The sequence below is a fragment of the Girardinichthys multiradiatus genome, chromosome X (genome assembly GCF_021462225.1).
Source record: "Girardinichthys multiradiatus isolate DD_20200921_A chromosome X, DD_fGirMul_XY1, whole genome shotgun sequence".
Lineage (NCBI taxonomy): Eukaryota > Metazoa > Chordata > Actinopteri > Cyprinodontiformes > Goodeidae > Girardinichthys > Girardinichthys multiradiatus.
The window spans coordinates 2,250,814-2,274,783 of NC_061817.1; the positions used below are offsets into that span (position 1 = coordinate 2,250,814).

The window sequence follows — 23,970 nt, forward strand, 5'->3', positions numbered from 1 at the left end:
TAGGGGACAATTCAGCCCTTTTTTCAGAAAAAAATTATTTAAAAGTGTAACTTCCTTGTTCGGCAAAATAGTAGACAAGATAACACTTATTACAAATGCTAATATCCTTTATGGAGGAACATACCTCTGATTCAATTGTGCGGTTATTTTATAATAATTGCTTGTAATTTAAATGTTTTTTTATGTTATTTTATGTGATATATCTGCAGAAATTAGTCAAAGTTGGTGAAGTAAAGTGAAATGAGAAATATATATACATTAAAAAGAATTTAAAAAAATGAAAATTGGCATGTGCATATGTTTCCACTTCCTTTGCTATAAAGCCCATAAAAAGTTCTGGTGCAACCAATTACCTTTAAAAGTCACATAATTAGTGAAATGAAGTTCACCTGAGTGCACAAGTGTCACATCATCTGTCAGTATAAACAGACCTTCTCTAAAAAGCCTCAGTCCCAACAGCACTAAGCAAAAGGCATCACACCATGAAGACCAAGCAACTCTCCACACAAGTAAAGCACATGATACCACAACAAACCTGCCTGCAAAGGGCTGCCCACCAGAACTCACAGACTGGGTAAGGGGGGCATGAATCAGAGAGGCAGCACAGAGACCAAAGAGGAGGAGTTGCAGAGTTTCTACAGCAGAGAGTATCTGTCCATAGGACCACAACAATTCCTCCCATAGGTCATGAACAGAAACAAAATGTAAATCCCTGTATTGTTCATAAAGTATCAGTACTGTGAGCTGTATGTTAAGAACATCTGTACATTATTGAGTGCATTGTTGTTTATTTCAGATCCTGGAATCATGTTACGTAACGTAATACCACCGAACTGTGTTTGAAATGTTCAACATTGAAAAGCAAGAGCAGTACAGCCCAGAAAAGTCAAGGAAGTCCTTGACCTAAAGGTTAAAAGTATACCACGGGAGAAACCAACAAGCAAAGCTTCATAATACAACAGAGCTTCAACATTTGCTATAAAACGTAAGTATCAGAAACTCAATATAAAATGGAGTTTATGCTCAACATACCACCCCCAAACTAATGGGCTTCTGGAAAGCCTGAATGGCACAATCCAAAGATGAATATCCAAAAATGTTCATTGTTCAAAAATCATCATCAAACATCCTGCAGCTCTGGTACATTGCTAGATACATACAGGGGTTGGACAATGAAACTGAAACACCTGGTTTTAGACCACAATCATTTATTAGTATGGTGTAGGGCCTCCGTTTGCGGCCAATACAGCGTCAATTCGTCTTGGGAATGACATATACAAGTCCTGCACAGTGGTCAGAGAGATTTTAAGCCATTCTTCTTGCAGGATAGTGGCCGGTTCACTACGTGATACTGGTGGAGGAAAGCGTTTCCTGACTCGCTCCTCCAAAACACCCCAAAGTGGCTCAATAATATTTAGATCTGGTGACTGTGCAGGCCATGGGAGATGTTCAACTTCACTTTCATGTTCATCAAACCAATCTTTCACCAGTCTTGCTGTGTGTATTGGTGCATTGTCATCCTGATACACGGCACCACCTTCTGGATACAATGTTTGAACCATTGGATGCACATGGTCCTCAAGAATGGTTCGGTAGTCCTTGGCAGTGACACGCCCATCTAGCACAAGTATTGGGCCAAGGGAATGCCATGATATGGCAGCCCAAACCATCACTGATCCACCCCTATGCTTCACTCTGGGCATGCAACAGTCTGGGTGGTACGCTTCTTTGGGGCTTCTCCACACCGTAACTCTCCCGGATGTGGGGAAAACAGTAAAGGTGGACTCATCAGAGAACAATACATGTTTCACATTGTCCACAGCCCAAGATTTGTGCTCCTTGCACCATTGAAACCGACGTTTGGCATTGGCATGAGTGACCAAAGGTTTGGCTATAGCAGCCCTGCCGTGTATATTGACCCTGTGGAGCTCCCGACGGACAGTTCTGGTGGAAACAGGAGAGTTGAGGTGCACATTTAATTCTGCCGTGATTTGGGCAGCCGTGGTTTTATGTTTTTTGGATACAATCTGGGTTAGCACCTGAACATCCCTTTCAGACAGCTTCCTCTTGCGTCCAGTTAATCCTGTTGGATGTGGTTCGTCCTTCTTGGTGGTATGCTGACATTACCCTGGATACCGTGGCTCTTGATACATCACAAAGACTTGCTGTCTTGGTCACAGATGCGCCAGCAAGACGTGCACCAACAATTTGTCCTCTTTTGAACTCTGGTATGTCACCCATAATGTTGTGTGCATTTCAATATTTTGAGCAAAACTGTGCTCTTACCCTGCTAATTGAACCTTCACACTCTGCTCTTACTGGTGCAATGTGCAATCAATGAAGACTGGCTACCAGGCTGGTCCAATTTAGCCATGAAACCTCCCACACTAAATTGACAGGTGTTTCAGTTTCATTGTCCAACCCCTGTATGTACAACCAATTGAACTCTCTACATTAAGATTGCTGAACCAACGTGTAGCGGAGCACCCAAACAAATGGGATGAAGTGCTGTAAGCCACAACGTTGCCCTGTGGACCAAACAACATGTGACAACTAAACGCTCTCCATATTACTTGATGTTTGGCAGGGAGGCCAGATATTCATCAAAAATCCCAAACGAGTAGGAGGTAAGGTGTTATCACATCCTACTCAGATGAGGCACATAACTACACAAATGTTGTGTCCTTCCTCACAGATCTTAAAGTTGAGAGGCTTATTTAGCAGGTGGCACTGGGCAGAGGCCTAAATTAGCAGGTCACCACATATCCGTCTACATCAGGTAAAGCCGGGACGAAGACCGACAGAGGAAACAGCAATGGCATGAGGTGGGCAACTTCAAGGTGGGGGACTTGGTTCTTGAAAAGAACATCAGGCAGGAGCAAAGGAAGGGTGGGAAAATTGAGATTGACATGCTGGGCCCCCTAAGGATAGTTCACCTGGAAGGGTGAACTATGTATCACTTCATGTCACCAAAAAATATTCTAAATTAGTAGAGGAGCTACTTAGCATTCCAATAAAATCAGATAGGTAGCCTGAAATAGAAACTTAAAAGACTTGCAAACTTGGTTTAGATACAGAGACTCACTATGATCGTTAAAACCATGACAGTGTGGACCAGGCAATGGTTAACATGGTTCTGGGTGGACACACACTTACTTTGTACCAGATGAATATTGATTTGAAGGCGTTCTCATTAGAGCACGAGCCACAGGCCATCGTCTGAACACGATTCATTCCACTTGGTGCAATCTGACAGGGAGTGATAAACAGTTTAGTGTGATTATCATCCCTACTACTAACTACTGTGAGTTAGGACACTTGTATACCTGTTAAGGTGTATGTGTGTGTGTGTGTGTGTGTTACTAACTGAGAGAAGACTTTCAGTAATTTTCTCTGGAAAATTTTCAGGCGGCAGGATTCCCAGAGCAGGTCTGTTCACAAATGTACTCTAAAACAGAAACAGAAACTATATTAGAGAAAACACACAAACTTTAAACTATTGCTGTATTCCATCACACATCATTAACGAACAGTGTGTAACCAGATGTTTTTGCATAAACATCTGTATCATCATTGTCATCACCTGTTTGTCTTTAGAGAAGTAAAAATTGGCTCATGTTTCATGTTGTTCTAGTTTCTGTTTGTATTCAAGAGTCTGTTTTGCTCCAGCCACGTTTTGTTCTTTCTGTCAATTATCTTTATTTGGTTCACCTGCTCCAAGCTAATCTGTCTCCTTGCTCCACCTGGTTCACACTCCATATATACACACCTGTTCAGTTATTCAGTTATTTGCTGAAACATTTCAGATCAGGCTCATGTCTTGTGTTTTCATCATGCCAAACCTGTCTTGCCAACCTGCCCATGTCTGTTTTTGCGGTCACCTTCTGTAGTGAGTTTTTGTTAATTTAATCCTTTTTTCATTCACCGTCCTGCTGCCTGCTCGTCTGCATTCTGGGGTCCTCCATTTTGAAAGTCCTAACATTGTGTGAATGCACTACTGTTTTTATTTCTGTTTTACACAATGTCTCAACCTAATTGGAACTGAGGTTGTATTGTCCAACAGTATCAAGGTCCTCACTCATAATTATCCAGTGTATAGGGCTGTCGGTGTAGTACAGCATCTGTGAATTTCATTTATGGTAAGAATATTTTCCTTTGCTTTTTCATGTTAACTCCCCAATGGCTTTATCAGCTTGGGAATAAATAACACTTTGCTGGGTCAGTCTTTATGTTAACAAGATCACCAGCATTAAGAAAATGTCAAATATCATTTCATAACAAATTTAACTTATACAAAATTTGCTCTAGTTCTTGATAATAGTGAGGGGGTTTGTGTCAGCATTTGTCATTAGCACTCTCCATTTTTCATCTCCAATATCCTTTACTTACCCTGAGGCTACCTGCTTACTTGTGGGAATAAGTGTGGACCTACCAGATTGTTGGGATTGGTCATCAGCTTGAGCAGAGCAGGGTGGTTGTAGCCTGAGAGAAGAAAGAATTGGACAGATTTTAAAACAACAAACACACACACACACACAGAATCCTTTCATCTCTCATCCACAACCATCATCCTTTTACCTTAACTCAACTCAGCATAATTTATAAAGCACATTTATAAACAACTCATGTTGAGCAAAATGCTTTATGAAAGACAGAGTTAAAAAGAAAATACAAAAAAAGACTTAAGCTGCTGATTAAACATGACCATAGATCACAAACTGAAAATACAGCGTGTCTTGTTAATGCAGTCACTGCAGGCAAACGGTATCAGATTTACGATGTTCCCAGTCAGGCATATCTGCTTCTAGTATGTTTACAAATTGCTATTTTTTGTGAAATTGTAGAATTCAGATGTGTCTCTAACCAACTCAGAGCAAAGGGAGCAGCTTATCTTATTGCCTCTTTTTTACCAGCTCAGTAGGAGCTATGGGAATACATAAAAGGAAAGACGATTTGGAACAAAGACAGTAACTGCCTTTTGACAGTCTGGAACTAAATGAGCAGCAAAACCAAAAATAGCTATCTTAATGAGAATATCTACTGTCTGCATCTACAAGAGGACAAATCAGTCCATCAGATACAAGTGACGCATTGCAAAGATGGGTTATAATACTGTTCATGTCCTTACCAGGTACCAGGTGCAAGTGTAAATAATACATACAACAGATTCTCCACTTTCATTTTTTTACTAAACAAAGATATGGCCAAAATGAAAAAGCAAGGAAAAAAAACTAAGTACACCTTTGCTACCATCAACGAATTAGGAGGGAAAGTGGCAGGAGGTTGCTGCTGATTAATGCACCTGATTCAAAATCCCTAAAGCTGCAGTTAGTACAGTAAACATTAAATTTCATCAGAAAAAGACTAAACAAGAGTGAATTATTTGGAAGGGTTGCCATGAGAGTCTCTCCTATATAAAATCAGTATTGCTACATTACTTGTTAGATTTGTCAAGTTCAGCCCGATAAGCCAAAGATGCCTGAAACAATGTTCCGTTGGACAGATGAGGCAGATGTAACAATGTTGGCCATAACACCTTATACTAACTCTCAAGCACGGTGGTGGAGGGCTGGTGATGCAGCAATGCTGCAGAAAGAAGACGGGGCGGAAATGTCTCCAGAACAATGTGAGAGACTGATAAACGTCAGACAGGCTAGAGAGTGTTCTATAAGCAGGCCCCTGTTTGAAGGGGTGTGCTTAGTTTTTCCATAGCAGCTTTTCTATTTTGTCTGTATCTTCGTTTAATTCATAAGCACCATGCGGAAACTGTTTTTGTACACTTAAGGTTAGATTTTAATTTTTTCAGAACCTGGTTAAGACCAGGTTAGTTTTATTATGTGTGATCAGTAAAAACCCTGAAGTTTAAAGAGACGGTACTCTATTTTTAACATGACTGTCCTACAGAGGACAATAAATTTGTTATGGTTTACACCATCTTACTGTGAGGTCTAAGGGCATCTGTGTATCTATAACACAAATAGTAGTCAGTGTGTCTAACAAAGCTTTGAAACTGAGTCTTACATAAACTGATGCAGCTGGCCTATATAAATACCAGTGGTGTTCCAACTGTGACCAGTAGGGACCAATGAGCTACTGAGAAATATGTTAGAATAGAAATCTCCTTTATTGTCTCTCAGTGGGAAAATCAAGGTGTACCAGTAGCAAAGTCACAGACAAATGGAAGAATGCAGATTCACACAATGGTAAAAATATAAAAACAACTAAATAAGATTAAGAGACTGTATAGTAAGGACAAAGTTACAGCATAGGAAAATAATACTGCTAAGTTATTAAAAATACTCAGAAAAAAATGAAATGTGCCATCTAGTAGGACAATTTCAAAAATGTACAAAATGTGGATTGTATGTAATTTGTACAAAAAAACAACAATAGAAAATTTACAAGAAATCAAAAAACTGTGGAAATAACAGCAAGGATGCAAACAGCTTATTGAGTTTGTAGAAAGCAGTGATGGTTATAAAGTCTAACAGCTGCTGGGAGGAAGGACCTGCGATAATGCTCCTGTGTACAACAAGGATGCTGTAGTCTTTCACCTAGCAACTCTCCGGTTCTGCAACAGTTTCATGCATGGGATGGAAGACATTGTCCAACAGTGATGTTTTTTTTTGCCAGAGTGCCTCTGTCGCCAGCCATCTGCACTGGGTCAAGGAGACATCCTAGGACAGAGCTGGCCTTTCTGATGAGCTAATCTAACCACTTCCTATGATACATCTGTCATGTCACTGCTTGTCTGTGGTTGCCCTTTCTAAAACTTTTTTATCATAGGGGAGGTAGTTTACTGTACAAACATGAACATAAGAACTTATAGACATCAGAATGCACTTTAGGATTGTTCAATTTGTTACCCTACTGAGCCCTGACTGTATCCACATTTTTTATCAACTAAACAAAATCACCCGAAGAATGGTGAAGAAAGAACAATGCTTAAAATCAACTTACTATATCAGCCATCATTAGGATGAAACGGGTTTTAGTTCTCTAGGAATGCTTTCTGAAATCTGAAAACAAAGACACCTTCCTCAAGGGAATCACAAAGGACAACATGTATGAAATAAGTCTCTTATTGGTTGGGACGGGACATGTGTGGTGTCAGGCATGTCTGACAGAAATTAGCACTGAACATTTTAAATGAAGGCTTAAGTGGATAAATCCTCTTATCTGTATAGTCCTGGGTTTTCAGAAATAGAGAAATCTTAATCATACCAGTAAGTGCAGTAAAGACAGTTACCAGCTCAAACTGTCAAGCCCTTTGAAATCCTGAATTAATTAGTTGGGTGCTTCAGGCAAATACAAAAGCCCTTCTGTCACAGAAGTCCATAGGCTTTGAGACTTTTCACTGAGGATTTAAACAATGCTGTTGACCAGGCACGAGGAGCGGGCTGGAGAATTGCTGTGGCTTTATCTGCTTTTAAGCAAAACCTTTTCAAGTTTAACACCAATCGGTCAACTTTCAGGAACATTTAAAAGTCAAGAAAGAATCCAATAGAAAACAAAAATGTTCAACTGTGCTTTTAAGGAAAACACAAAAGATGTTTTTTCTGAAAATCCTAAACCATTACATTCACCACTCAGACTGTGATTGATTGACAAAAGAACTTGTGTGTGTTCAGTAAAGTTCTAGTTCACACAATGTAACTCCTCTAAGTCTGGATCTGTGTAATATTACATGAGATGAGAATCTGGGTCAGACAGTCAGGGAATCTGTATCCCCTAATAAAATCATAAATTCCTGAGTTGCTACTCTCTCCTAAAGAGGTTCGTCAGTATCATGTTGAAATGGAGCATGTAATAGGACTGAATGTTGTGTTACTAACCAATCGGAATGGAGGAGATCTGAGTGTAGATATCCAACATACGATTGCCGTCCACGTCCACCAAGTAGTTTCCTCTGCTCTCTTCATAATTACAAAAGAAGTTGACTGCCCCGACATTCTGCAAAGAAACATGTTCTGTTTTATTCCTGCCATCATTGCCCATCCAACAACACATACCGTTGTTACATGACCCAGACTACTTCTGACCAAAGAGTTTTACCAACGCTGTATTTTGGATTCAGTTCAGTTTGCAAGTTCAATTTTTATGTAGTCACATAATGAAATAATTCCAGCTCATTCTAAAATCTGTTTCCGCAACCCACCCCAGCCAGGATCCACCTCTACCAGAGTGATGGCAAGATAAAAAGTGCAGAAAGCAGCTCCTGATCTAGGGCCTACCACATTCAGCTGGGTGATATATACAAATATAGAAAACATTGAAATCTATCCCATGTGGGATATGAAATAACTATCTCTGATATTAATATAAATTTCCTAAACATCTTTATCCTTTTGCCTATAATTTGCTGAAAGCTTAGTTTTTCATAATGCCCCTGAACACATCGCTCACTTGTTCTCCCGCCACCCATCCGGTAAAACTTTGAGCTCACCGTCTGTTTCAGGTTTGAGGCAACATCATGGCAACAGCTGAACAAATCAAACAGCCCGACGACAATTACTATAAGTTCAGAGTTAAAGATTTCTTATTAAAACCCAAAAGACTTACCTGTAAAGAAAAAAGTTCTAGATTGTGGAGTGATTATAAAGAAGAGACTTTAATCAACCAGGACTTTTCTCCCTGAGTCATACTGGAGACGAATGTCAGCTCAAAACCATCAAACTTGTTTTGGTCTTGTGGTTTGACGTCTCATATGTGTGCTCAGGTGTTTTGCTTCATAGTTTGTTTTTTGTTCCGTGGTTGATCGGAGTTGTCAGTAGACCCACTCTATGTGGTCACATTATTGGTCACAGAAATTGGGATTTTCCCAAAACAATTTGTCATTGGTTGTTTTTTGCAAATATACGTGAGGCTAATCTGCTGTTTTTACTGTACTCCACAACTGTGGCATAGCTTTGTTTAGGAGTTGGACTGGCTTAAAAGTCCATTTTGCTGTGGATCATGTGGGAAGACAACTCTAAGGTTGTTTTTTTTCCCCTGCAATTTTTGTATTACAGATTGAATATTAATACAGTGATGATCACATATCATATATCGAGACAAAGCCCATATCGCTAAAAGGTCATACATGGCAGAGGCAGTGTCATGACTTAGGTATACAGGTCCTTCTCAAAATATTAGCATATTGTGATAAAGTTCATTATTTTCCATAATGTCATGATGAAAATTTAACATTCATATATTGTAGATTCATTGCACACTAACTGAAATATTTCAGGTCTTTTATTGTCTTAATACGGATGATTGTGGCATACAGCTCATGAAAACCCAAAATTTCTATCTCACAAAATTAGCATATTTCATCCGACCAATAAAAGAAAAGTGTTTTTAATACAAAAAACGTCAACCTTCAAATAATCATGTACAGTTATGCACTCAATACTTGGTCGGGAATCCTTTGGCAGAAATGACTGCTTCAATGCGGCGTGGCATGGAGGCAATCAGCCTGTGGCACTGCTGAGGTCTTATGGAGGCCCAGGATGCTTCGATAGCGGCCTTTAGCTCATCCAGAGTGTTGGGTCTTGAGTCTCTCAACGTTCTCTTCACAATATCCCACAGATTCTCTATGGGGTTCAGGTCAGGAGAGTTGGCAGGCCAATTGAGCACAGTGATACCATGGTCAGTAAACCATTTACCAGTGGTTTTGGCACTGTGAGCAGGTGCCAGGTCGTGCTGAAAAATGAAATCTTCATCTCCATAAAGCTTTTCAGCAGATGGAAGCATGAAGTGCTCCAAAATCTCCTGATAGCTAGCTGCATTGACCCTGCCCTTGATAAAACACAGTGGACCAACACCAGCAGCTGACACGGCACCCCAGACCATCACTGACTGTGGGTACTTGACACTGGACTTCTGGCATTTTGGCATTTCCATCTCCCCAGTCTTCCTCCAGACTCTGGCACCTTGATTTCTGAATGACATGCAGAATTTGCTTTCATCCGAAAAAAGTACTTTGGACCACTGAGCAACAGTCCAGTGCTGCTTCTCTGTAGCCCAGGTCAGGCGCTTCTGCTGCTGTTTCTGGTTCAAAAGTGGCTTGACCTGGGGAATGCGGCACCTGTAGCCCATTTCCTGCACACGCCTGTGCACGGTGGCTCTGGATGTTTCTACTCCAGACTCAGTCCACTGCTTCCGCAGGTCCCCCAAGGTCTGGAATCGGCCCTTCTCCACAATCTTCCTCAGGGTCCGGTCACCTCTTCTCGTTGTGCAGCGTTTTCTGCCACACTTTTTCCTTCCCACAGACTTCCCACTGAGGTGCCTTGATACAGCACTCTGGGAACAGCCTATTCGTTCAGAAATGTCTTTCTGTGTCTTACCCTCTTGCTTGAGGGTGTCAATAGTGGCCTTCTGGACAGCAGTCAGGTCGGCAGTCTTACCCATGATTGGGGTTTTGAGTGATGAACCAGGCTGGGAGTTTTAAAGGCCTCAGGAATCTTTTGCAGGTGTTTAGAGTTAACTCGTTGATTCAGATGATTAGGTTCATAGCTCGTTTAGAGACCCTTTTAATGATATGCTAATTTTGTGAGATAGGAATTTTGGGTTTTCATGAGCTGTATGCCAAAATCATCCGTATTAAGACAATAAAAGACCTGAAATATTTCAGTTAGTGTGCAATGAATCTAAAATATATGATGGTTACATTTTCATCATGACATTATGGAAAATAATGAACTTTATCACAATATGCTAATATTTTGAGAAGGACCTGTACATGGCTGTCAGGGGCATTGGTCTTTAATGATGAAGTTAGAGAGGACAGAAGGAGCCAGAAACCTACTGTCTGCTCACATCCTGCCAAGCCGTTAGCACAACCTTTCATCACAGAGATGAACAAGGACCTAAAATCTCCAACTAAAGCAACCTGGAAGTTCATTAAAGCAAAGCAATGAAAATTCCTCCAGTGGCCTGGTCATTTACCTGATCTGAATCCAAAACAATGACACATTTCCCTTGCTGAAGACTAAACTTAATTCAGAGACACAAACAAATCGTAGTGACGGTTACTGCAGTAAATGCCTGTAAATATTTTCTATTATATTAATGTATGGAAAGAGCAGATAGTGAATGATATCAATGCAACATGATCATTACCCTGTTGACTAATAAAATCGAATCCGTTCTTTGATAATCAGGCTCAAGCAAAGGAAAAACAACAGAATGAATATTAAATCGGTTAAGGATTATTTTACAGGACATACTGTAAGATCTCTGGCCCTAATTAAGCTGCAGACCGAATAACGTCTTTGAAGATAAAGTAATTAAGAAGGAATGAAGGCTCTCTGAGTGGCTCTCTCTGTACTTACATAAAACAGATCAGGTATCACTTACAGCTCACTCTATATATGAAACACCTTCTTTTCATAAACTCTGTCCTTAGTGATCGTCTGTATACACAGAGCAGAGGCTATTAGCAGGCTTCTACTTTTAGTGGAGCATTATGAGATATCCAGACATCCTTGATAGCCTGTTTCTATGGTTTTAGGGCTTAGATGAAGCATGTTTTCTGGGAGCTGAAACTTTACTCTTTTCATATGACAATTATTGCTAGTGGAACAAAATAAAAGCATAGATAAATGTACTCGTTCTTAATCAGTTGTATTTTCCAAATGTTTGGACTGTAATGTTTGTTGTTCAAAGTCAAGGCTGTAGACTTCTGCAGAGACAACACGTGTACTGTCAAAAAGAAATGTGGGACAATGGCTGTGCTGCTGGGTATATTTAACTAGTTCACTGAGTTAATATAATTGGAGATTTAATCTGGCCACATACAACCGATGGGCTGTCTAGTCTGTATAGAGGGGAACCATAAACAGTAGACATGTCTAACACAAGCTCAGATGGAGGGAAGAAAATTTAAACTAAACTGAGATCCAGAGCAGACTAATACAATAATAACTAATCAATTTAATTTCTAAAGCAGTGTTTTAGAACACACACACACACACACACACATCCGCACTCACCTGAATTTCTCCAAGTTGTTTTGTCAGCTTCTAAAATATAAGAAGAAAAAACAAAGGTTTGAAATCTTTCATATGACTAGAAAGTTGAGTGTTATGTTCCTGCATGTGTTAGGTTGTGTTACTTGTGATCGTGGCCCAGGGACTGTAGTTTTCATTAAGGGTCCGTCATAGTCGTACTCCACCTGCGTCTTTGCTGCTGCTTTACTGACATACCTGCGCCCTGATTAAAACACACATTAATTGTGAAAGAATGAACAAATTCATAACAGAGAGACTGTTTGGCCTGATGTCATTTATTTGGTGCACAAGAAAAGTGTTAATGTAGATTGTTGGGACCCCCAAAGTTTAACACAGTCTTCATTAAAACTGTTACAAACTAAAGCTGTTCTAATAGTAAAATCTGATGGAATCCCTTTACCCTGTCAAACAGAGGCAGGTAAGCTGTGTTCTGTTGTGTATAAACTCACCACAGTCTGCTCTTCAATAAAGGCACCGATGTCTGATCAACAGCACATCAAATTACTCTAATATTTAATAATCAACCGCTGAGCTCTGGTTTATTTGCTTCTGTTTATATCAAACAATATAACATTGTTTATTTTTGCATTCTGTAAAAAGTTTTACAATGTTAGCTGAGAAAATTATACATGGTTTCCAAATGTTTTACAATCTAAAAAGTGTGGCATGCACCCCCTGTACTATAACACCCCAAAATACAATCAAATAAAATCTTGTTAGCAACTAGAGGTCAGGGAGAAAGTAGTGGAGATGTTTAAAGCAGAGTTAGGCTAGGAAACAATATGTCAAGCTTTGAACATCTCACAGAGCTCTGAAAGGATGGACCAACTGCAGACTGCAAACTCCTGGATTGGATGAGTTTCTGAACAAGAGGGACAGAGTGGGCTCAGAGAGACCCCACCTGGCCTGTGTGAAAAACCTCCCCTCCCTGTTGGAACTTACAGCTGTAGCTAGTCTAATCACTCAAGCACTATACAAGAGTGATTAGGCATGTCACTATTAAATGAGTTAAATTCCTTTTTTCAAAGCATATCTAAACTTTGAGGTAACAACAATAATTTCATTGACCCAATAAAAGAGACTGATGATGATATATCTCATTTCACTATGGGTCAATATACAAACATCTGGCAAAAACACAATACCCAGCATTAGAGGGGTTTATCGCACATGCATCATTATTGCAATACCACTGTACACAATATGCATATTAAAAACTGTACTATATGTAATTACATGGCATGCTTTCAGCCCCCCTGTGCCAGGAATATATTTGGTGACACTTTAATGCAGGATAAAGTTTTAGAAGGTGAAGAGGTGATAAGCAGTGTGGGGCATGTTACTTTAAGAACGTAAATAGTTATAGTTACTAGTTACATCTCCCACAAAGTAACTGAGTTAGTAACTCAGGTACGCCACTGTAAAAGTAACTAATTAGCAGGGAAAGTAACTATCGCGTTACGTTTTTTAAGTTTAAATATGTATATGAATTAAAAAAAATTTCTAAGGTTTCACAAGCCAGTTGCATAAAGTGGAATTACATAGACAAGTAGCCTACTTACACCGAACTTTTAATATTTACTTAACATGAACGTTCTTGCCTTTTACCTCAAGGAAAATAAAGTAGTGTCTGTACTTCCACTTTGAAAACGCAACTTTTCCCTCCAGACCTGCTGCAGCTTACATCTGCTAGTTTACCTAAGCAGGAGTGATGTGTGCGTTTGTGGTTTGTATGTAAACTGAACATTGCCTCCGATTGGCTTACAATGAAAGCTTACTCTACCTTGGCCGATCATCATCACTTATGCGACTGTCTCGCCCCTTGCTCCTCCCTTCACCAAAGAAAAAAAGCTTAGGTCCTCTTAGCTGTTGGGTATATTACTCATTATCTGGGGTCCATGTTTACAATAAACCCAAAGCAAAAAGACATTAACTTTTTCTTTTATTATTTGTTATCATTATCGCAACATCCAACAATATTATTATTTTCTTCTGAGTGGCCTACATGTGACATACAGTAATTCAAAGAACAAGTCTGTAAAATATTATCTAATTTTTCTGAGGCTTTAAATTATCCCTCTGCAGTTCTGCCATGCATGCAATGGCAGATGAGATCTACGTGTTGATCAATCCATGTCTTTGCAATCAAATAAAAAATGATACCTAACATTCTGCAAATGCAAAGCACATTACCTGCAGATGTAGCATCAGTTACAACAGAACTAAACATGCCTTCACTGAAAGAAAGAGGAAGAAAGAACTTCTGACATGCTTTGACAACAATTTGATTTCAACAACTAGTTCATTCAGGTTGATATCTGAGAAGGGTCAAAGTTCACTGTGTGATGTTGAATGAGTTAAAACTAAGTCTATAAATGGAACCCATATCCCGGAGCCATGTGTCAGTGAAGCAGGACAAACTTTGCTTCTCATAATCTGTTAATTTGTCATCTGAGTTGGCAGGTTCTCACAGGAACAACAGGAAGCGGTTTAAACCAGCTGGGTCCTCTGTCACAGATATCTTTATTGTCACTGAGTTTGATTTAGCTGGATATTATTCTGGTTCAGTATCCTGGACTTCAGCACAGCTGGCCAATGATGAGTGTGAGGAGGAGAACCTTTGACACATGGCTCTGTCGCTGAGCTCTGACAAGAACATTTTTATTAGCACATCCCGAGGTCATTTAAACATTCACAGAGATTATGCAATGCTTATCTTGTGCCTCAGAGAACATTGCAGGTGTCCAAACCTGAAATCTTGTGGTAATTTATCTGAAAACAGTTAAAATTACTAAAATTCCACACATAAATGGTCTTTAAAAGGTAAATGGACTGAATTTATATAGAGCTTTTCTAGTCATACCAACAACTCAAGACACTTTACACAAGAGCCACATTCAGCCCATCAAAATCACACATTCATACACCGATACACAGATCAATGAGTAACTTGGAGTTAAGTGCCTTGCCCAGGGGCACATCAACAAATGGCAGGAGGAAGCTGGAATCGAACGCAGAACCTTTGCATTGCAAGACAAACCACACTCGCCCACAAAGAGGTAGCAGGGCTTTATGTAAAAGAGAGGCACAAGAAGTGTTATTAGGTAGTTTTTAAGAAACCTAATATGTCCTTATTTTATTATAAAAACTGGTCAACTTTAAAACCTACATATAATATTGTTCAAAGGCAGATTGTGGTACAAAAATATCATTTAAATACTACCTCTCACAGATAAAACTCAAACAAAAAGTGATTCAGAAATTTTTAATCTAAACAAATTACACAGGTAAGTCAAACCTGTGGATAGGAAATTATTTTTTAACCAATCTGTAATTTCTATTAGGCATTCAAGTAATTCAGACTGATTAAATAATTTTAAAGGAGCAGCACAGCTGAATTTCATCTGTATAAAAGTGATGGGAAATATTATGAAATGTATTTATGATCTGCAACTCGGGCTGTTGAGCGACCGCAGGAGCCTGGCATCACCTCATACACGCCACCAACGATGACACCGCTTCACTTCAACACGTCGTCACTAAGTGGTAGTGTGAGCAACATGTCATATGATCTTCGGTCATGCAGAGTTTCAGTGTGGCAAAAAGCATTCAAAATTTCGAATAAATCGGACCTTCCAGAAGGACGCTGCAGTCGCTTGTTTGTTTGTGGGCGGGGCTAAAACAAAATCATCAATTGACTGTGTCAAAATGTCCATCATTAACTCATGATCATGTATACTACATTTGAAGTGGATCCGATGATGAATGAGGGAGATATAGCCCTTGAAGTGTCCTAGGGGGCGCTGTTGATCCAGATTTAAATGTAATCCAATAGAGCTGTTTGGGGGCTGACAAAGATCAAGCATATTCAGTTTGGAGTGATTCGGACCATGCATGTGTAATTTAGAGCCAAACGTATGGCTGTGGCGTGACATCAGAATTCGCCACGTCATCATAGCCACACTCTCCAGCTAAAGCAGGAAGTACTGGCGACTGTCTAAGACCATCATGTTATCTGTTACTTGGGACAGTTTCACATTGATTAGGTGATGAACATCAAACATTGAGTCTGTAAAGGAAAACGTGATACTTCCTGTTCTCAGGAGGCGGGGCTTCGATGATGTCAGCATCTGATCAGTGAATATTGTTGAGGCCTAGAGGCAGATCAATCCCAGAAGGTTTCATTTGTCTGTGACTTTCCTTGTTGGAGCTATATCAATGTAGTGTTTTATGGTGAGAAGTCATATTTTGATGCGTGGCCACGCCCACACGCTTTCATGTATCAAAAAGCTTTTGATAACTTTTGATTCCCAATGCCTTAAGAGTATACTGAGTGATTTTCAAGTCTCTAAGTCAAAAGCTGTAGGAGGAGTTCGCTCAGATATGCGGGCTAAAAACGCCCAAAAGAGGGTCAAAATGGCAACTTCAATCCAAAATGGCCGACTTCCTGTGGTGTTTGGACCAATACTCCAATAGACTTTTTTGTAGGTCTTGAGAAGTTACATATGTGTACCAAATTTCAGAATTCTCGGTCAAAGCATGGCTTGGGGCTGATTTTTTAAAATTTTCTAGGGGGTGCTGTGTACGAATTAGGCCACGCCCACCGAATATGTCATCAGATCTCTGTTGAGAACTGGACAAGGTTCAATCACATGGAATTTGGTGCAGATCAGATGATGCATGTGGAAATTAAAGCCAAACGTATGGCCATGGCGCGACGTCCTACTTTGCGGCCCCACCCTTGCCACGCCCTTTTATGAAACGTCACTGTGCTTCACACGAAGTTAGACCCACTAGTTATCTGTCTTCTGACACAGATTCAAGTTGATTGGGTCAAGTGGGTCATAGAGGCACCTTTCCAAGTGAAAAAAGTGACTTCCGGTTCTGAGGGGGCGTGGCTTTGATGATGTCAGCATATGACCCCATAGGATCGTCGGGAAGCCGAAGGCCCTCCTTAATGCCAACTTTGGTGTGATTAGTTTTTTTTTTGGGAAAGTTATTGCAATTTTTCATTTTTGGCACGAATGCCAAGTTCGTGCCCCGGCCACGCTCCCTAAACATGTTCAAAAACTCACGATTTTGATCACTTTTAATCCCCCATCCCTTAACTGCATATAGGCCAAATATGAAGTCGATAGCTCAAAATCCCTAGGAGGAGTTCGTTTAAGTTCGAGGTGAGTAAAAGTGAAAAATCGGCTTTGACCCTAAATGGCCAACTTCCTGTGCATTTTAGGACATACCCCCAAGATACTTTTTTTCTTGTTTTGAGGAGTTCTAGCATTGTGCCGAATTTCAGATCTCTATGACTTACGGTTCGGGCTATCTCACATTTGGGGGCGTGGCTAAGTGGTTTGGCCACGCCCGCTGATGACGACATGAAGGATTAAGAATTTCACGCGGGGGACAATTTTGGGGGAAATTTGGTGAGTTTTGGGGTAAGGCAAAGTCCCCATATTGCCCCGCAAAGAGGCAACGGAATAATAATAAGAATTCGAGCGATTACAATAGGCCCTTGCAGTTTTCCTGCTCGGGCCTAATAAAAATTATTAATCACTAATGGGATTTGTTTGTTGAAAACTCGAAATCAAATAAACACACAATTCCCTTCTTCGTCTTTTAGAAATGCCTAAGGATTGTGGGTCACGCTTCTGAGATCAACTCAGAAAAAAAATCAGTAAACTTCTCATCCATCCAAAAGGTGGAACAATATGAAGAACCGTTTAGACTGAATCAACAAGGAGGAAAACTCATCTCCATGGAAATAAAACCTCTGTGAGTCTTTCACCTGCGCCGGGTGTCGGCGGGGTCCTCCATCGGTATATGCATCTTCTGACCAACTTGTATCAGACAGATTTCCAGCTAATATAATATAATATAGTATAGTATAATATAATATAAAATCCAACTTTTACATAAAAAATTGTATTTTTAGTTTCATATTAATTTTGTCCTGGTAAAAGAATGTAAATAATACAACAAAATGCACAAGTTAGAATAAACGTGATCAATTATTGTTTTGGATTTACCTGCAGAGCTGAGCCATAAGTTCTTCTGCAAGCAGAGAGCAAGCTGACGACTGATCAGGGAGCTCGCCATTACCAAACAGCTAGAGATAAAAGAATGTGAGGCAGGGAGGCAGACTGCTCTCAGTGACCGGCTTCACTCCGCCACCTGCAGACAAGAGACAGAGATGGGAAATAATGATAAATATCAAGTGGTGAAAAACCGAGTCAGAGAAGAGTGGGAGGGAGATCGTCTAGCAGAAAGAGAGAAATGAGAAGTGACAGAGCTCTCTGATTTGTTGCTGGGCTGGCTGAGAAAAATTACCAGCAGTTATGAACTCCACCAGCCAGCTCAGCCCCTGATATCAAGGACATCACAGCTAATCAGAAGGCAATGTGTCAAATTTTAACAACACGAGTGATCCATCAACTTCCAAACAAAGTGATATTAACTTCCTGCTGCTCAAACAAATACCAAGAGAAAAGTTCAAGACAATCTGTTAAAAAATGAAAAGAAATGTTTCTGTAAAAGCTTGTGACATTAAAGTTGTGTGGGACACTAATGTTTAAGGGCAGAAATGTCAAGCTGACGAAATGTGAGCTACACCTAAACTTCCACAAGAACAAGAATAGAACCAGAACATCAAACGTCTGCTCTGCTTTGCCAATAAATAGAGGAATTGTTAGTTGAAGAGAGACATGGCTGTCTGCTCCTTCTCCTCACTCTTCATCTCTTATGTAATGCAAGCTGCAAGAACTGGAAAATTCCAGTTATCACCCAGTACAGAGAACCCCGACCCTTCAGAGATGTGTGTACACATACACACACATGCACAGAGTGCACATACCAAAAAAAAAAAAACTAGCCACACTTACATGCACATCCAGACGGTCTCTTGGCAACAACTCATGAACTGGATCAAACTGGTTTAGGTTGAGAGAGTTACACAAGACTGCATATGAGCCTGGGAGGGGTGGGGTGTGCAACAGAAGGGGTGCACAACAAAGTGATGGGGGGGGGGGATCCACATGCTAGGAAAAGCAGGGGTCAGCTTGGATTTTTATGAAACACACAAGATTTTATCCTCATTTACCCATCAGTATATAGAGATTGGGGTTACTAGACGTTGATCCATCATGAGCTGCACTGTCCACATTGGGTTTCTCCCTGTATATTAGACTGCATAAAAGACTCTGCTACACATATTAAATTGCATAACTTTGGATTGAAAGTGTAACTAACTGCAGGAATCTTATTCAGGATCCAGGGTTGTATTCTGGGGCCATTTTAACCCCTTCCAATACATCTATCAGGTTTCAAAACTGTTTACCAGTGTAGAAATGTAGCCCAGAAAATGGTTGTTGGCAATATTGATTCCTTCTTTGCAGTTTTGTATTTTCAGCTTTTTTTAAAAATCTAATTTAAGCAGCAAGTTGGATTTTGGGGGACTTATGGGCTATATTTGACCTCAGCTCCTAGTGTTGTTTTGATTCCAAAGCAGCAGCAGGAAGAGTGACCCTCTCATAATCATCAAACAATTTACCTGGACAGCACAGTTTTATATCTGACAGTGAAGCACATACAGCTGATGATCTGGGTAAATAGCTGGTGTTCTACATTTGCTGCAATGCTTGGATTTAAAATCCAACTGTATGACCCAGTTTCGACCAAGTTCCATCTGTCACACAGATGTCCTTATTTGACACCAGAACAGTTTGGTACAATCAGACCCAAGTGCTATCCCAATGACTGCAATGTGTCCTGGTCGTGTGGCAGTAAAACAAGTACAAATCATTAGTGATCCTCCACCATGTTTAGTACACGGTATGGGCTGTCTGTGACCACTTCGTTTTGGTGTTGTGTGTCTGACAGGAATATGCCCCAGGTGGCATGCAACTGTGTTTTTCAGCAAAAAGATTGACTGTTAAATTCTTTATTAATGTTTTAAATCTCATCTTCTAAACCTGTTCAGGTTTCCAGAAAGGTTGGACTCCAAATTCAGGTTCAAATGAGCCAGAAGCAGAATACACCTGGTCAGGTGACTATTCCATGTCAATGTTGTTAGCAACTCAAAACATGTCTGACCAATTTTAAAACCATCAAATAACCTAAAAGGCTAAATATTGGTGGGCAAAAGTTGCAGAACACAGAGAGTAGGCACAACATAATTTAATCTTAAAGGAAATGTAATGAAGATCCACAGATCAGAAGTCTGTTCATGTGGACATTTTAAGTGAATGGCTGCATTTCACCCTTTTGGAAACTGTCAAGGTTTACCCAAGCACACAATGCTGAAGGTAATTCAAATTCAAAAATACTTAATACTTAATTAAATGTTGTTATAGCTCATATTATGAAGGTTTCCTCAAAGAGCCGTTGTAGATGCTGATGGCTGTGGGCAGGAAGGATCTCCTGTAGTGGTCTGTCTTACAGCACATCTGAAGAAGCCTCTGACTGAAGACACTCTGTTGTTGTACAACAGTCTCATGAAGAGGATGCTCAGGGTTCTCCATAATGTTCTTCATTTTATGAAGAATCCTTCTTTGTTCAAAGAAATCAAAGAACATGATCCTCATAGTGCTGCTGGCTTTGTCCAGATGACAGTGGGTTTGTTGAAGCAGGTGTATGATGGCATGTTCAACTCCAACTCCACTGCAATAAGTAAACTGAAGGGGGTCCTGATAATTTATTGTTTGCTTACTCAGGTGGGCCAACAAGAGTCCCTTCATGGTGTGGGATGTCAGGGCAACAGGTCTATAATCACTGAGGACTGATAAGTGAGTTTCCTTTGGTGCTGGAACAAGACAGGATATCTTCCACAACACTATCACTTTCTCCTGGGTCAGGCTAAGTTTGTAGAGGTGCTGCAGAATCCCACAGAACTGCTCTGCACAGGCCTTCAGGACTCTAGGGCTGACATGATCTGGACCTGCACCCTTATTCCGGTCCAGTCTCTCCAGCTGCCTCTTCAGCTAAATTCTTAATTCCACACAGGTGGAAACGGGAGGCAAAGGAAGCATCAGCATCTTCTGATTTGGTTGAAGACAAACATGTAGAAGCAGAAGGGTCTATGGCTGAGGTGGAAGATAAAACATTTGAGGTGTGACAGGAAAGCTTTGGATCAAAGGAGGATGGGATGTCTGTTTGGCTTTGAGCAAGAAAGGAGGATGCTGAGCTTGTTTCAGAACTGAACCTATTGAAGAATGTTTTTAGTTCATTGGCTCTGTCCAGCCATCCATTATCCCTCTGCTTGAAGCCTGTGATCTTCTTCATCCCCGACTACACATCTCTGATATTGTTTTGCTGGAGCTTGCTCTCCAAGTCCTGTACACCTACTTACTTTAAGTTGCTTCTGTATACTCCTCAATAATTCTCTGTCTCCTTCTCTGAAGGCTCTTTTTTTCTTGTTAAGCAGGTCCTTTAGGTCACTGGTGACCCAGGGTTTGAGGGTTTGTATCGGGGAAGCATCTCACCGTTCTGGTGGGAATAGTGTTATCCACACAGAAGTTTATATAGTCGGTTACACACTCAGTTATGTCATTTATGGCCTCTCCACGTGGCTGGCACAGTGCGTCCCAGTCTGTAGCCTAAAAGCAACCTCACAGATCTTCTTCAGCTTCCTGTGACCATTGTCTGAAAGTCCTCTTTATTACACATTGCCTCTTAACAAGAGGCTTGTATTTTGAGCAGAGATAAACAAGATGGTGATCTGATTTGCCTAGAGGATGTCTTGCTTTAGAGATGTCCTTGACATTTGTATAAAACAAATCCAAAGTTTTGTTTTCTCTGGTAGAGCAGCTGACAAACTCTTGAAATTCTGGAAATGTAGCAGAGAGCGAAGCATTGTTAAAATGACCAGATACTTCCACAAAAGCATTGGGGTGTTGTGTCTGTAGATTAGTAACAACTGAGCTGATGACATCACATGCAGCGCCAGCAGCTGATGGTGCAATGTAACGCGTTGCCAAACACCGCTGGACTCTCTAAGTAAATAATATGGACAAAAACCTACCGCTAACAGTTCAATATCTGGACTGTAGAGTAAAATGTTTGAATTGAATTGAGTTGAATTGACGCTTCACAGTAACACGTCCTGGACTACACCATCGGTTATTAACACACACTGCTAATTTACCTCCTTTGTTAGTCGCTTCTCTTTAAATCTCTCTCTGCATGTATGGTCGGAATGTCTGGAAGAGAGAGACTGGAATCAGGGATATGATCCTGCAGCCATGTCTCAGTGAAACACATAATACTGCATTCCCAATACTTTTGGGTCCTTTGTATGGCTTGGAGTTCATCTATTTTGTTTCCCATCACTCTCACATTGCCCATCATAATCGATGGAAGACATGGTTTGAACTTCCTCCTTCTCTCTTTTCTGTGCTCCTGCTGTGCATCCATGGTGCCTCCTTTTCAACTCATCAGGGATTTGGAGTTGTAGTTGAAGTATTATTTGAGCTTTTGATATACACTGCTAAAAAAAATGAAGGGAACACTCAAATAACACATCCTAGATCTGAATGAATGAAATCTTCTCATTGAATACTTTGTTCTGTACAAAGTTGAATGTGCTGACAACAAAATCACACAAAAATCATCAATGGAAATCAAATTTATTAACCAATGGAGGCCTGGATTTGGAGTCACACACAAAATTAAAGTGGAAAATCACACTAGAGGCTGATCCAACTTTGATGTAATGTCCTTAAAACAAATCAAAATGAGGCTCAGTATTGTGTGTGGCCTCCACGTGCCTGTATGACCTCCCTACAACACCTGGGCATGCTCCTGATGAGACGGCGGATGGTTTCCAGAGGGATCTCCTGCCAAACCTGGACTAAAACATCCGCCAATCCCTGGACAGTCTGTGGTGCAACGTGACGTTGGTGGATGGAGCGAGACATGATGTCCCAGATGTGCTCAATCGGATTCAGGTCTGGGGAACAGGCGGACCAGTTCATAGCTTCAATGTCTTCATCTTGCAGGAACTGCTGACACACTCCAGCCACATGAGGTCTAGCATTGTCCTGCATTAGGAGGAACCCAGGGGCAACCGCAGCAGCATATGGTCTCACAAGGGGTCTGAGGATCTCATTTCGGTACCTAATGGCAGTCAGGCTACCTCTGGCGAGCACACCATTACTGACCCACTGCCAAACCGGTCATGCTGAAGGATGTTGCAGGCAGCAGATCGCTCTCCACGGTGTCTCCAGACTCTGTCACATCTGTCACATGTGCTCAGTGTGAACCTGCTTTCATCTGTGAAGACCACAGGGTGCCAGTGGCAAATTTGCCAATCCTGGTGTTCTCTAGCAAATGCCAAGCGCCCTGCACGGTGTTGGGCTGTGAGCACAACCCCCATTTGTGGACGTCGGGCCCTCATACCATCCTCATGGAGTCGGTTTCTATCCGTTTGAGCAGACACATGCACATTTGTGGCCTGCTGGAGGTCATTTTGCAGGGCTCTGGCAGTGCTCCTCCTGTTCCTCCTTGCACAAAGGCGGAGGTAGCGGTCCTGCTGCTGGGTTGTTGCCCTCCTACGGCCTCCTCCATGTCTCCTGGTGTACTGGCCTGTCTCCTGGTAGCGCCTCCAGGCTCTGGACACTATGCTGACAGACACAGCAAACCTTCTTGCCACAGCTCGCATTGATGTGCCATCTTGGATGAGCAGCACTACCTGAGCCACTTGTGTGGGTTGTAGAGTCCGTCTCATGCTACCACAAGTCTGAAACCACTACCAACATTCCAAAGTGACCAAAACATCAGCCAGAAAGCAAAGGTACTGAGAAGTGGTCTCTGGTCCCCACCTGCAGAACCACTCCTTTATTAAGTGTGTCTTGCTAATCACCAAAGATTTCCTCCTGTTGTCTTTTCCATTTGCACAACAGGAAGTTAAATTGATTGTCAATCAGTTTTGCTTCCTAAGTGGACAGTTTGATTTCACATAAGTTTGATTTACTTGGAGTTA

At 40.9% G+C, this 23,970-nt stretch overlaps 1 protein-coding gene across 4 annotated transcripts in view; it reads right to left on the bottom strand.

Annotated features, from left to right (window-relative positions):
* The window catches only part of LOC124862668 (4-aminobutyrate aminotransferase, mitochondrial-like), a 52,675-nt gene that overhangs the window by 14,975 nt on the left and 13,730 nt on the right, over positions 1-23,970 (bottom strand). For 3 of the 4 annotated variants that reach the window (XM_047356723.1, XM_047356719.1, XM_047356722.1), the window contains 7 exons: positions 18,023-18,167; positions 12,101-12,198; positions 11,979-12,008; positions 7,836-7,953; positions 4,433-4,482; positions 3,368-3,448; positions 3,157-3,249 (listed from right to left, as the gene is read on the bottom strand). In XM_047356723.1, the coding sequence (XP_047212679.1) occupies positions 3,157-3,249; positions 3,368-3,448; positions 4,433-4,482; positions 7,836-7,953; positions 11,979-12,008; positions 12,101-12,198; positions 18,023-18,092 (540 nt within the window). In that variant the 5' untranslated portion in view covers positions 18,093-18,167. Of the gene's footprint in view, positions 1-3,156; positions 3,250-3,367; positions 3,449-4,432; positions 4,483-7,835; positions 7,954-11,978; positions 12,009-12,100; positions 12,199-18,022; positions 18,168-22,134; positions 22,190-23,970 lie in introns of all 4 variants that reach the window. The other variant, XM_047356721.1, reaches the window with a different exon arrangement.